This window comes from Apis cerana, linkage group LG2 (genome assembly GCF_029169275.1).
Source record: "Apis cerana isolate GH-2021 linkage group LG2, AcerK_1.0, whole genome shotgun sequence".
In the NCBI taxonomy this organism is placed as follows: domain Eukaryota; kingdom Metazoa; phylum Arthropoda; class Insecta; order Hymenoptera; family Apidae; genus Apis; species Apis cerana.
Genome location: NC_083853.1, coordinates 9,862,691 through 9,876,944, shown reverse-complemented (window position 1 = coordinate 9,876,944; position 14,254 = coordinate 9,862,691). Strand labels below are relative to the sequence as shown.

The 14,254-nt window shown below is 37.3% G+C and overlaps 1 protein-coding gene across 1 annotated transcript; it reads left to right on the top strand.

The window, feature by feature from the left end:
* The first annotated feature begins 432 nt into the window (after positions 1–432).
* LOC107996845 (protein Cep78 homolog) lies at positions 433–2,431 on the top strand. The gene is made up of 4 exons (XM_028666256.2): positions 433–862; positions 1,059–1,234; positions 1,319–1,696; positions 1,793–2,431. The coding sequence occupies exons 1-4, from the start codon at positions 433–435 to the stop codon at positions 2,318–2,320; spliced, it is 1,512 nt and encodes a 503-aa protein (XP_028522057.1). The 3' UTR covers positions 2,321–2,431.
* The last annotated feature ends 11,823 nt before the right edge of the window (positions 2,432–14,254 follow it).

The window sequence follows — 14,254 nt, the reverse complement described above, 5'->3', positions numbered from 1 at the left end:
TGTTAAAAGGAGTATTTGATTTTGTTGCATTCCCAAGCTTAAACTTCCAAGCTTTGCTTTAATCCTTAACATCTTCTTTTGTTATTCTTTTGTGCAGTTATTCTTAACTTTTTTAATTTTAAATTCTTGTCGTTTCTTTCCTCAATTTTTTAAAATTTATTATTCAATTTCCGTATAATTAAAATATTAAACACAAGAAATTATATATATCAATATAATATGATTAGAAATTTTTATCGGAAATATAGAATCCGCATGAATTTTTTCCCTTGAACTTGAAATATATTAAAAATGAATTAATGCTCATTAGCACCATTTTTAATATTTTCCTTGCGGATACTACTCCCAGAAAGTTTAAGCTTGCAGGTCGCATCTCTTGGAAGGAAATGGAAATGGAAAGGGAAAGAGAAAGAGGGAGAGAAAGAGATTGAAATGATGAGGAGCGATTTGGAGGAGTATATGGAGCAGAAAGGATTGCATGAATTAAAGGAAGAGACAGGAGGATGGAACGATAACGAAAGGAAAGGCCCGAATGTCCCAAATAATAGACTGTCACACTTGACAGAGAAAATTAAAAAAGAAAAGCAGAAAGAATATAAAAACCCTAGACCGGCATTTGATGTCACGTCCAGGCGATGCAAGGCAAAGAATCAAGTAAGGCCAATCATCTACACGAATTTCCTGTTGCGCTGTCTCATCGATTCCATCGCCGTTTGCTTGAGAGATTCACCAGCCATAACCTCTATCACTATTGATGGAATTCCTCTGACGCTGAAGTACCTGAATATCCTGTGTTCCGGTTTGAAGACCAATGAAAAGCTGATAAGTTTATCTCTGAAGAAATGTTACATAGGAGATTTCGGTTAGTATTATTTTCTAATGTTTATTCTTATTTTATTATTTTTCTTTAATTTAATATTATTCCAATAATAATATTTTCAAAAAAAGTATATTCTCATTTTTTCGAATCTCTTTTACATTATTTATTCATCCTTTATGTAATATTTTTAATTATAATTATTGTCTTTCTTTTCTTTTTTCTCTTTCCTGCTCTCTAGGCTGTGACCTATTGTTGAACTGTTTGAAAAATAATCCAAAGCTCTCTGTCTTAAATTTATCATCTTGTAAGTTATCAAGTAGAAGTGCTATGAGTCTATCATTGTTCTTAAAAAGGAGAAAGGCTGATCTGTTACAAAATATTTGGGAACAATCCTCTGAAGAAAATACTGAAAAGGTAAAGATTAATTCCATTGATTATTATGTAAATTTTATTGTTAAAAATAAAAGAGTTGTATTAAATTGTTGAATGTTTTTTTAGTTACAAGGATTGCACACATTGATCCTAAATCAGAATCCAAAAATTGAAGATACTGGTCTGAAACAGATAATTTATGCGTTAAAAAATGACGTCTGGTTGAAAACATTAAGTTTAAAACGCTGTGGGATCAGTAAATTGGGAGCAGAAATGATGATTAGATTATTGCAATCAAATAATAGAATTATGAGGCTAGATCTAACAAAAAATCATATACCTATTAATACTCTTCAAATAATGTTGAGCATATTGAAGAAAAGACAAGAAATATCTGAAAAAACTGTATTGAATAAACAATTCTGTTTAAATTGGAGAAAAAATGTAAAGAATGAAATTATTAAATTTGCAAAAAGACATAGAAAATATTCGAAAAGTCGAATAGTAAGTTTATTTTTTCATTTTTTTGTAATTTAAATGAAATAAAAAAAATTATATATAAATATATCTATTATTTTGAAAATGCATTAATTTTTTTAGGAACGGCCTAGGAAATCTTCATTACAAAAACATTATTGGAAAAAGAGTCAAAGGTTTGAGAGATTTATTCGAGAAAAACAGGTGAAAGGAATTACAAAAGAAGATTATTATAGAAGAAAGAAAATTAATGATTTGGAATTACAATTATTAAATTTAATTGAGTCTAATTCTAAATTAAAAGAGGAACTTTCGAGCAATAAAGCGTTATTGAATTCAGAAGTACAGCAAAGATCGAAAATAGAGAATGAATTGCAAAGAATATCGTTTCGATTAAATGATCTAAAAAGTAAAGTTTTTATGCTAAATTGTATTTCCTCTAAAGCATGTAATGAAAGTCAATTATTGACGGGTTTTAAATATATTTTCGAAAAATTGGAATCATTTTCGATGTTAAAGCAAAATGTATCTGTAAACGAAGAAGTTGATTTAGAAACTGTAGAACCATTGTGGTCATCACCGTTGGCAGAACAAATGGAAAACTGTGTTTTGAATTGCTCGCAGTGGAAACCTTATTTTATTTCCCATTGAAAATATAATACTGTGAATTTTATTTAATAATTTTTCTAGATGTATAATGTAAATAAGATACGAATTTTATACTGATGTATATTTTAATAAAAAATATTTCAATTTTAATAATAGACTTGTAAATATACTTATAAGAATAAATAATAAAATTTATATTTTTTTTATTTTTTATTTTAGAAACAGAGAAACTATAATATTAGAAATATGAATAAAAATTTTCGATGATATTTATAGAGAAATAATATAATTTTTTTTTAAATAATTTATAATTTTTCATATGATCATATTAAATAAATGAAATGCATTAATTATGTATGTATATTTACATTCTATCAAAAAAACAAACTACAGAATTAAATATTTTTTCTATTTAATCCTTCTTATAATTCCAGAAGTTTTAAATATTTAAATTTTTCGCGCGCCTGGATGAAAAAAAAATTATGTCATTTTAGCCAATCAGAAAACGACTAATATGAATCTATGGCATATGGCGTCAGTCTGGTATTGAAACTCAATCGTAATAGCACGCGTCAGTTCGTGTCAAATATAAACGATATTTTGTGCTACAGTTTATAAATTTTGCTTAATTAATACGTTATTTATTCGTAAGACATTATCATTAAACAATTCTTTTGAAGTTTCTTTAGTTTTTTGTTGATCAATTATTTGAGTGTTAAATTTGCCGGTATATATCTGGAATGTACAGGTATGTAATACTATTTTTTCCTTTCTTTTCCTCTCTATTGAAATATTTAGAATTTATACTAGAATCTTCGTATAGTTATCCTGTAAAAAATTATAAATTATTTTTTATTTTTGTTTCATCTAATTTTATTTAATATAAAATTAAATTACTTATATATATTTCTTTTCTAAACGTATATTTATACATTCAGTTTATATATTATTTGTTTTATTTTATTCAAAGTTAAAAATATTTTTTATATATATTTTTTCAAGGAATCGATGTTTACTCTCATTCCATGCGATGTGTTTCGACGAGTCTCGATCTGTTGTTAAACTCTCGAATATATCCCCTCCCCAATTCGTATTTGTGCAACGACATCGCAGTGCGAAAAAATTGTAACCGCTGAAGAATTGTCAAAAAACTTCGCATCGACAAAGTAAGTGTACAAAATATTCAATTTAACAAAATATATATAGGATTGCTTTTTTTGCAAATAAAATATGAACTTTAAAGATTCGCGAATAAAACATGCGTACTCGTGAATAAATTGTGTGTATTTTAAACAATCGTGAAACGAAACATGTTGTTGTTGCACGCAAAATACATGAATAATTTTAAATTATATATGAAATCGAACGAGCGTATCTTCGACACGACCGCACGGTATAACAGTATCGATCGAACTGAGGTCGAGCGCGCCGCGCTGTATATATACAGTTGGTAATTTAGATAACTGTCGATAGAATTCAAATGAAAAATTTCAATTTTAAATATTTAAATATAATTTTTAATAATTCTATAAATAATTTATTAATATTATTAATTTTAGAAATAATTTCATACATTTTATTAATAATTATTTAATAATTTTATATTGATTTTATAATTTTTTTATATTTTTTATATTTTTTATATAATTTTATAATTTTTTTATATATATATTTTATTATTTATAATAAAAAATATAATAAAACTACAATAAAATTTATTGCTATGAAAGAAATTTTAAAATCATATAATTCAGTAATGATAAATTTAATTCAATTTAGGAATTCTTATCTTAATTGTTTAATTTAATTTTCGAATTTGCAAAAAATAGATATATTTTCTCTTATATTAGAATTCTTATTTTAATATTCTTATTTTAATAATATTTTCATATAATTTTCAACATTATATTATATTTTTTTTATTTTTATTATTATTTTCATAATATCAAATAAATAATTCATCATTATTATTTTCCAATATTTCATTCCAGTTTAATAAATATAATTTTTTCTTTTTTTTTATGATTATATTATTTAATATTTATCACATATACAAGCATACTATGAGATATATTTTTTCGATTCCATTCGAAGATTTTTCCAAGTTTCTAGAAAGAGTTTTTTTCTCGATTCTAAGACGTTTTATGAAAAGTACCGAGAGATTGAATAAACGAACAAGATATTTTTTCGTGACCGCGTTTTTCGTCTCGTTCGTTGTCGGGATTCGAGTTGAAATGCGATCGAATACAAATTTGAACAAATTGCGCGTGAACGATGCGATCTTTTTCCACGACCATGTTCAATTTTTCGAAAAATTTTGTCTTCAAAAATATTTTAAATTCTCTTGAAGTTTATTCTAGAAATTAGAAAAAATTGCACAAATTTTAAAACTTTTATCTCCTATGACATTGATCTTTTTTTATTGATTAATTGATATATAAATGAATTGACTGTAATATTTGTAATTTTAAATGCAAGAGAAAAAATATATTTTTAAATGATATTAATAATGTAAAATGATAAACTTGATTTTACAGTTTTCAATTTATATATAATCATATTAACTTTTTGTTATATTGTATAAATTGGAAAACGAAAGAAATGAAAGCTCACGATTTAGAATTCAACAGGTTGCTCTTTTATCCACTATTATTCAAATTTTAGTTCGATACGGTAGAAGTGTTATAAATCACACGGATTAATTGAAAAATAAAATAAACTATTTTTTTTGCAAAATAAAATTGGTAGTTTTAAAAAAAAAATTAAGTAGACGATAAGGTAGAAGTGTTCAGATGTATAGATAGATCTATATTCGTGTTGGTAAAACAGAAATGTAAGATTTACGAAAATGGAAATAGATAAAGGTAGCAAAAGTTAAGTTAGATAAAAAATTGGAATATAATAAATAAATAAAATATCCGTTATATAATATTCATTTTATAAATTGCAAAAGACAGGAATAAAATTATTTTACTCGAAAATATGTCGGGTTTCAACGGATAAAAAACATCTTTATCTTCACAAGTATAAATTCAATTGACCGTTGATATTACAGTTCTTCGCGCGGAATTATAAAAATGTATTAACTTTTGTTATTAATTAACATATTTTCTTTTCATATTGTATAAAAGTACATATCGTATTTTCAGATTATTTTTACTAAAATTATCAATCTATCAACTAATTAGATTGATTCAGGCTCATTGATAAATAAAAACTATATAAAAAATGATTATATAATTATGTTATAAATTGTCCTCATTTTCGATATTCCTATTTTTTTTATCTTAAAATAATTATAGACTTTTAGATATATATAATGAAATTTGACCAATGAAATTCGATCGAAGTCTTTTCTGTGTTTTAAGCACATATAATGCAAACTTAAATTGAAAATTAAAAGGAATCGCGGTGGTTACGAGCGTAATAAGAGCGAAATCTTTGTTTTATAATGATTGCAGATGAAATTTCATTCTTGGGGACCGCGGGTTAACTCGAGTTCCGATTCGATTACGATTTCAAAGATGATACTCCTTCTCGACGAATTCCTCGCGATTTCCGCCGTTACGAAATATTTTTCTTGGGGGGAGGGGAGGAGGCCCTCGCTTCCTGTTTATTCTCAATTTACCACACCAAGGTGGAACCGGTGGCACGAGTTTACCGTCCAATTTTCTATTCTCTTTCTTCTCCCCCCTCCTCCCTTTCCACTCTTTGCTCATCTTTCGCAGCCATCCCTTCGTCACTCTCCATTATTTACTACTTCGAAACGTCGAAGATTCTTTTTCACTTCGTTGCGCCGGAAAAATTTCTGGGGCGAAGTCGCGATTCGCGATTTCTTCTATTCATAAACGGAACGAATCGACGAATTTTTTGCGCTCTATGGCGGAATATGGCGGAAGGGAATACGATGAATAACCAATCGATCGATTGGGAAATAATCCGAGGAATTAACCCGTTGATATTCGATCGATTAGAAGACGTGTTCGCGTTAAAAGTTATATCGTAGTAACGATCGAAGAAGTTTCTCTCTCCCCGACTATTCCGTTTTTCGAGAAAGAAGGGAATATTACATTAAAAAATCAATTACACGGATCCGTAACCGTTCCACGATACAAAATCACGTTACGATTGAACGAACTTTCTACCCTGTACAATGAGGCGAATAATTCGAAATAAATAACGTCCCATAATTAATTAAATTGTACCCTCAAATAAAGAGGGTGAAACAAACAAGCTTACTTCTTCCACCGAGCTTTTAAACGATATTTAGGGTGTATTTAACGTTAAACTCTGTATACACCCGTCGTTTTGTCCACAATTTTCGAACCTTCCACGTGTCAATTACAAATTCCTTGAATTCACCTTACGCTTTAAAATTTTTTAATATACCTCCCCTCCCTGCAAAATTCACTCGCCTCTCTCCCCTCACGCTCCTCACCTTTCTCACGCTTTCCAACTTGGCTGTGAAAGATGTTCCATGCCATGGTCGAAGTTTAGCGCCGCGTCTCGATATAACCATCGGCCGGATTATAAGCTGATTCGAGGGTGGAAGAGAGCAGTGGAGAGAAAATGCGGCCGCGTTCCGTGGTTGTTCGCGCGCCTCGAGCATCTAGAACGGTCTAAAGAACAGGGAGAGGGGCTTTGTGTAGACGCCGGCTCACGTGTCGAACTTATGAAAATTAATAAGAAAAATTGCCCATAAATCCGGGCACCCACCGTCTCGTTCGTGGTGGTGGGTGGTCGTGGGGCTCGCATCCGGGCCACGGCAATAAAATTAGAATTATGTCGCCGCTCAACCCCGAACTCCTTTCTTCTTCCTTCGACGAAGGAAGAGCGAAGGGGACAGGCCGTGCATGCCGACAGCATGTTGTTAGCGACGCGAGGAATGCGTTCTCCGGTCCCTAACGTACGACTTTACCTTGCCAAGATTACATCCATGTCTCAGGCCGCGACGCCACCCCTCCCCCCTCGTGCGTCCTATGGTTATTAAATTCTGCGTCTTTCATCGCCTCCTCCCCTGCACTTTCCCTCCACTCGCCATTTTCCTCTCTGAGATGTTGACTTATCGCCTGCAGGCCGAGGAAACCTGTCGCCTGTTTCGCTCCACGGGAGGAAACGGCGGAGAACGGTGGGGCGTAGGGAGGAAGGCTCGGGGGAGGCGGACGGAACGACCTCTTCGCGTCGCAGTTTTCATGAATCTTTTAGGGGCACGAGTTTCCCTCCTTTAAAGGCGGCCGATCGTAATGGCGGTATTGCGTTTAACGGGCAAAGAGACTCGTTAAGGGATCGTCCAGGTGGTGGAACGTTTAACGTTGGAATCGCGCGCGCGGTACGAGGGGATTAAATCGGTTTATGGGTGACGGGGGCCGTGAGCGGAATGCGGCCCGTTGTTTTAGAAGATAGTTTTAAAAAGAAGTTACGAGGGGGACTCGATTCGGGTCAATCGATCGTTTGATTACCATAGAGGGCTGCTTCTTTGAATATATACAGAGTGGTGAGGATTGTGAAATATTTCTGGCTTGCGTGATTTTTTTTCGATTAATTTTACCGACTCGAAAGTTATTTCAAATTAATCTTTTCGCGTCACCGAATTTCGAATTTATTAACCCAATAATAATCTACCCGATACCCGATTGCGAAACGACATTCCCTCTGACAAAAATTCCTGTAAAACTGCAAAACTTGGAATCTTTTGCGCGTATAATATCTCGAAACGATTCCAATCCTTCCCTCCCGCCCCAAAGAATCGAATCGAAACCTTCCATTTACCGCGGTACAAACCGCGTCACGTCAGGCCCCCCTCTCCCTCCCTCCTTTCCAACATTCCGAACGACACGTGGAAACGCTGTCGAAACATGATCCAGGTGAAGCCTGGATGTAACGACGCTCTGTTGCAGCAATGTCGGTGGCAATGTCGTTTTCGCCGATTTCCCACGTTTTCATCGTGGCAGTCCCCTCCCCCAGAAATCAACCAGAAACGTCATTCCGGGCCGGGGATCATGTGCAATGGCGGTTCCAGCCGATGACAAAAATCCGTACGTCGGCTTATGCGGTTCGGTGTCGTGTACCAAGCGACCACAGACATCCTGGTGGTGCGCGTACGTATAATGATAACAGTGGTCAGGCTCTGTTCGAGCATCGAATCGTTGACGGGCTGCCAATCGTGAAACGGCAATTTAGCCGTGAAACGCGGGGAGGCGCGACCGTGGTCCCGCACGGCCGCAGATCCCACCGAAATTCTCTTCGACCGCTTCAACCCCTCGGGGGTTGCGCGAGAAAGAGAGAGGGAGAGGGGAGAAAAAAGGTCAAAGGTGAAATATCTGGGGAAGAGAGAGAGAGAGGGAGGGAGAGAAGAGGAAGGCGAAGGGAAATACGTGTCGAAGGGATACGTGACACGAGCGAGGCCAAAGAATCTGTATATTTGACGTTTCAATTATGTCTCTTTCCTCTTCCCTTTTTCCCTCCCTTTCACTTTCACGTACGTCCAATTTTCTCCTACGTTTTTCGTCGGCTTTGAGACTCGGCTGCCTACATTTCTCTCTTCCCGGCATTTTTTAATATCTTGTTGCCGCTGGTTTATCGCCCTTCGTTTCGATTTTTCCCGCTTTTCGCCCCACAGTTGCTTTGTGTTGCTTTGTATTAGACGCGTTTTAAAAAAGAAACTGAAATGAAAGGGAACGGGGTTAGATTTGTATTTATGAAGGCGAAGCATTGTAGGTAGTTTTTCTTAAAGGGGTTCGTTAAGAGGGTTGTAGAAAGGGAGAGTAAGGGTTGAATAAAGAAGCATGCTCGTCGGAGAAAAAAAAACTCTTGGCCGTGTACCACCATCGGGTAAACAGATACGTGTTTATCTTTTATTCAGTAAAAAAAAAAAAATACTATACGTCTATCTTGTTTCGATGTTTCAAATTCAAATTTTCATATTTACTCGTAAGCAGGCAATTATAACGTCGCGTTTAATATAGAATTGGCATTCAATATCTATAAGTTGGGAAGAAGTGTATCGTCATTGAAAAAAAAAGAAGCAAAAAGAGAGGACAAAATATCCGAGATTACAAAGCATATAAAAGATGTTATTGAGAAGTTTCGTCCGATAAAGTATCCGTGATCTTCATCGTTCATGGAGTAGATCTTTTTGAGGCAGGATATGACTGGATTATAAGATTGCCGGACCTCTGTAGAAGGAGGCAACCGTTTTAACGGAGAACGATCCGATATAAGAAGGCAGACTTGTAAGAAGCTTAGCTTGATGACAATGTAGACGCTTCTCGAACGAAAAAAAAAAAAAAACGGACGAGAACCTCTTCGTGTATTCCTTCCCTCGCGTGTATTAATATAATCAACGCCATTTCATTTCCACGAAATAATGATCTTTCGGATAAACAGAAATTCCTTTCCCAAAAATATACCCTACCCCGTTTCCTACTTCTATAGATTATAAAAGTAAATCGTGAATTTTTAACGGAGGACGAAATTAACGGGAAGTTGAAACTTCTCGCGAGAACGAGATTACATTCGACTTAAAAGTCACCCCAACGAATTGAACTAACTCTCGAGTCCAATGTACAAGAATATTCATTCACGAGTCTATCTAATCTATTTAATCGCAATTCACGCGAGTTGATAAATATCCATCCTAAATTAATTAATTTCTTTTAAATTTGTCGATATCTCGAGAAAATACCGCGAAGGAACGCGATGTCGTAACCCACCCCCTGGTGTCATGGGCGAGGAGAGAGGCAAATGACGACGACGAGAAAAATGGTCGACGATACAGGTCGACGATGATAATGAAGCTTCCGCCGTTGGTTGACCGATAAGGCGAGCAATATTCACGCGTCGTATCCATTAGGGGCCAACCATCTTTTTTTTCTCTGCTTTCGTTTGCACGCGCAAATGAGGGGTGGGGGGTAAGTTTGCGGAACAAAAGGATGGAATAGAACCATTCATGGATGGTCGTGACCGGTTGAGCAGGAAGGAAGAGGAGGGAAAGGCGCGTTGTTTGCCAGCGAAACGCAGGTTTGCACAGAGGAGGCGAGGGAAATCATCCTTGTCGTCTCGCGTATCGCGTTACTGTGGTAAAAGCGGGAAGTTTGATTGACGCGATTCTCTTCGTAGACGGTTAATAATAAGTTAATAAATAGATCGTGGAAAAAAATTAACCTATCCTCCTGTTTCCAATAAGGCGAAGAGCGGAGGTCAAAGGAAGGTAAAAACTGTTCTAAATATTGAATATATTTCCGACTCGTTTATTTTCGACTTATTTATTTAAGAATAAAGTAGGACGATTTTTCTGAGCGATATATATATATAGAATAAAATGGAAAATTAAAATGGATCATTTGAACTGATAATCAATTAAGTATCTTCCTCCAAGAAACTCGTGTCTTGCTAATCTAATCAATATCGTCAAATAATACATACTGAACGAACATCCGGAAGAAAATTAGAAAGAAAAAATTCCACTTCCAGTTTCTTCTTAAATCCTTCTCTTGTTGCCAAGAGAACGCTTTGAACTCTCCCTGAAAAACTCTCTTTCTCTCTCTCTACAAAGAATTCCAAATCCTCCACTGGTACGGATCCAGGTGGAAAGGTAATCTCCATAGGGGCAACGAAAGGGCATTCGGTGGGCAACGGGGCGTGACGTGATCAGCAGCCTTGCAAAGAAACGGTAGTGGGTGGAAGGAGCGTGCTGCGGATTGCGCGGGCAGACTTAGCAGATCCGAGAAAGCAGGACGTTCCCATCGTCCTGCAAAAACCCGTGGAACACGTGCTTGGTCCTTTTCAGTTAGCGCCATCCGAGACACTCGGATGAAAACGGGTCGAGAGAGAGAGAGAGGGAGACAGGAAGCGAGCGGAAGAAGGATGCGAGAAGCTTTGCCTAATGGCTCGGATCACACACCGCAGATCACCGTATTCCTAGGCCGGATCTCTCCTCTCCGTTCGCCTCTTCTTCTCCTCCTCGCCTTCCCCCCGCCCCGCGCGGCTATCCCTCGATACCTGAGAATCCTAACATCCCCCGACGACGATTTGAATAATCATTATATGCGCGGCCGTATCTCGCAAATGAAACCTCTCGTTTCATCCCCCTCCCCTCGTTCGCCCTCCCCGGAGGAAATGGGAAAGACGATGGCCCGCGAAGATGGACAGAGGACTCGCGGGATTACACGGTAATTGCGTGCACGTGAGACGGTATAATTGATACCGTTTCCCGTCCAGATGAATTCTGGATCTTCTGGTTTGCGAAAGATTTCGCCCGGGAATACGACTCGATCACACGGATCGGATGCGATCGGAAAGTGGCGGGTTTTTCTTCTTAATGGAAGTTGCGATGGATGTTTCATTCAGCGTTTCAGTTAAGAGAATTTTTAAGAGCGGTTAGGGGAGGGGGTAAAAAGAAAGATTCTCACTTGTACAATGGGATTCTTTCTCGAGTAATAGTAAAGCGACGTTTGGATCGCTGTCGGGTTTTATTTTTATTTTTATTTTCTACGTGTTTCATCGAATAGGATAGTTCGTTTTTATCAAGTAGAATTTATTAAGTAAAAAATTAGGCACAAATTTCGATCGTTTTATTATTATCGTCCCCTCGGTTTCGTAATGAAAACTCGTTGTACGTTTCATCCAAGATGAGAAATAATCGTAGTATGCCAGCTTTTAGAAAGATTTTACATTTACATTTTAATATCCAATGACGAAATAAGAGTAACATAGATAGTTTCTCGGATTGCAATTTTCTTTTTTTCGATAATAATGGAATATGCGATGAAATAAGACAAAAAGAAATAATGGATCCAGGCGAGGATGGAGAAATTCAGAGAGGCAGTCCAGTTCCTTAATCGAATCCTGTTCCGAGTGATCGATGTACAGGCAATCCTCGTGCAGGATTGTCCGATTTTTTGTTATTCATTGGGAACATTTTCGTGGAAGGGGGCGGCGGCCTGACCTAATCCCGTTCAAATTTCCGCTCCCAAGGCGCCTAAAGGAATTAGCATTCGATCTCGTGGCCCGTCTCCTGGGAATCGGCCGCCGGAAAATTCTCGCCGCCTCACTTTCGCGTCCGGTACACGTCGATTAGGTTTGTCTTTCGCCCCGTTTCGGCCAGTTTCCACCGAGATAATTAAACGCCGGAGATGGCGACTAATTTCGGTATTATAGAATATTCCCGCGCTTAAGAAACGACGCTGAGTTTGCGCTTTATTGCTCGTTTATCGCTTCGCGAAGCAATTTCGGGAATGGGGTGGAAATCATCAGACTGTGGATCGAGACCAAATAAAAGAAGGGGACGAATTAAACTCGTTTGCGAATTTTTTTCATGTTTTTTTTATATTCAGATGAATGGATCTGAACTACGATACGGATTACAGAGCGATAATAGGCCGTGTTAATTATTTTTCAAATACGTTTGCGCAAAGAGTTTCGTCGATATTATAATACTTCTCGCGAGTTCTCCTATCAAATAGATAGAATTCGTAAAAGGAGGAATCCTTAAGTAGATTCGCACGTGTGAGAAAAATCGTGAGAAGAAATTCTCCGTCAATTATGCTTAATTGTATCCTGATTCAACGTAATATTTTTCGTATCCTCCTCCGTATTTTCACTCGAAAATGGAAACGTATCCAAAAGACACTCGGACACGTAGTAGTAACGAAAGCCACAATTTCTAGTAATTCTTTTCGCAGGGATAAATTCTATTCTCTCGATTGCTTATCAAAAAAAAAAAAATGTACGATCATTTGCGAAACAAAATACACCCTATCGCGCAAGACCAATCTGAGCGAAAACCACCAGCTCAACCGTACCATACCGAGCTAAATCCAGCGCATAAAATGAAACACGGTATCGAAAGAGCATTCGATTACACCGATCCCCGACCTCTAATTCGTCGCGCCAGGAACGAGCACGCCACGATTCTCGTTCGACTTTCCATTCGAGACTGAATTCCATTTCCATTTTTTCCTCTCTCTCTCTCCCCATTTTCCTTCGAATCGTGCAGTACCGTTATTAACATCGGAGAAACGATGTAATTCCCACCCGCTCGCCTTCGAATTCCATACCTTCAGCTGTAAGTTTAATTTCGTCTATCAGTCTCTCTCTCTCTCGCAGGCGATCTCGACGCCGTTGGCCAGAGTTGGCGTGATTCGAGGGCGTACGATCCACGGCGGATCGGAAAGGAGACGGTCGATGTGCGTAATGGGCGCACACAGGGCGCAACAACGGTTCAAACCTCGTCGATTAAACGTTTTAAACCATCGTTCGGCCGAATCGCGTGCGTTGATCAGCGCCGAGGGTTGTCGCGGGGAACGCTCGTTTCTTATTAATCGAGCGTCGTCGATTAACCGGGGCTCGATGTATCGATTTCGTGGATCCTGTGTCGCGGCTGGATTAAACGCATCTGCATTCGGTATTTCCGCGCGGAGTGGCTGCTCAATATTTCACGTGTAACACGCCGCCTTTGACTACTTACCGGTCCGTGGATTACGGAAACTTCCGTTTCGTGGTCGATGGAGATGGAGGGGAGGGATTTTGAAGTTACGTCTCGTCGACCGGAATGCCGCCACTATATCTGGCCCTCGTAGTTTCCTATCTCTCCCCCTTAGCCGCGCTATGCACGAATGAACGAACGTTTATAGTTTCGTTCCTCCTCTCGTCGCCCAGCACGACACCCACCGTTCGTATTCTTCCTCCCCGAGAGCTTAATTTCCCCTCCTCCCGAGATTCTTCCTTACTTTCGAACGGGGGAGAATTCGGAGAGAAGCATCCTCGAAACTTGGAAACACTTGGGAGAAAAGGCGCGACTCGTGAATTATCGCATCGACGTTAATCGCGCCGATTATATCATCGGATGGTAATAAAGTTGCGGTTCGAAAGGGGAGAGGATAGGCGAGAAAGCGATCGGCGAGAGAACCGGTTCGGGTTTCGGCTGATGTATGACGAGGGGGGAGGATCGAAACGTGGGTGTACGCGTTTCGTTTC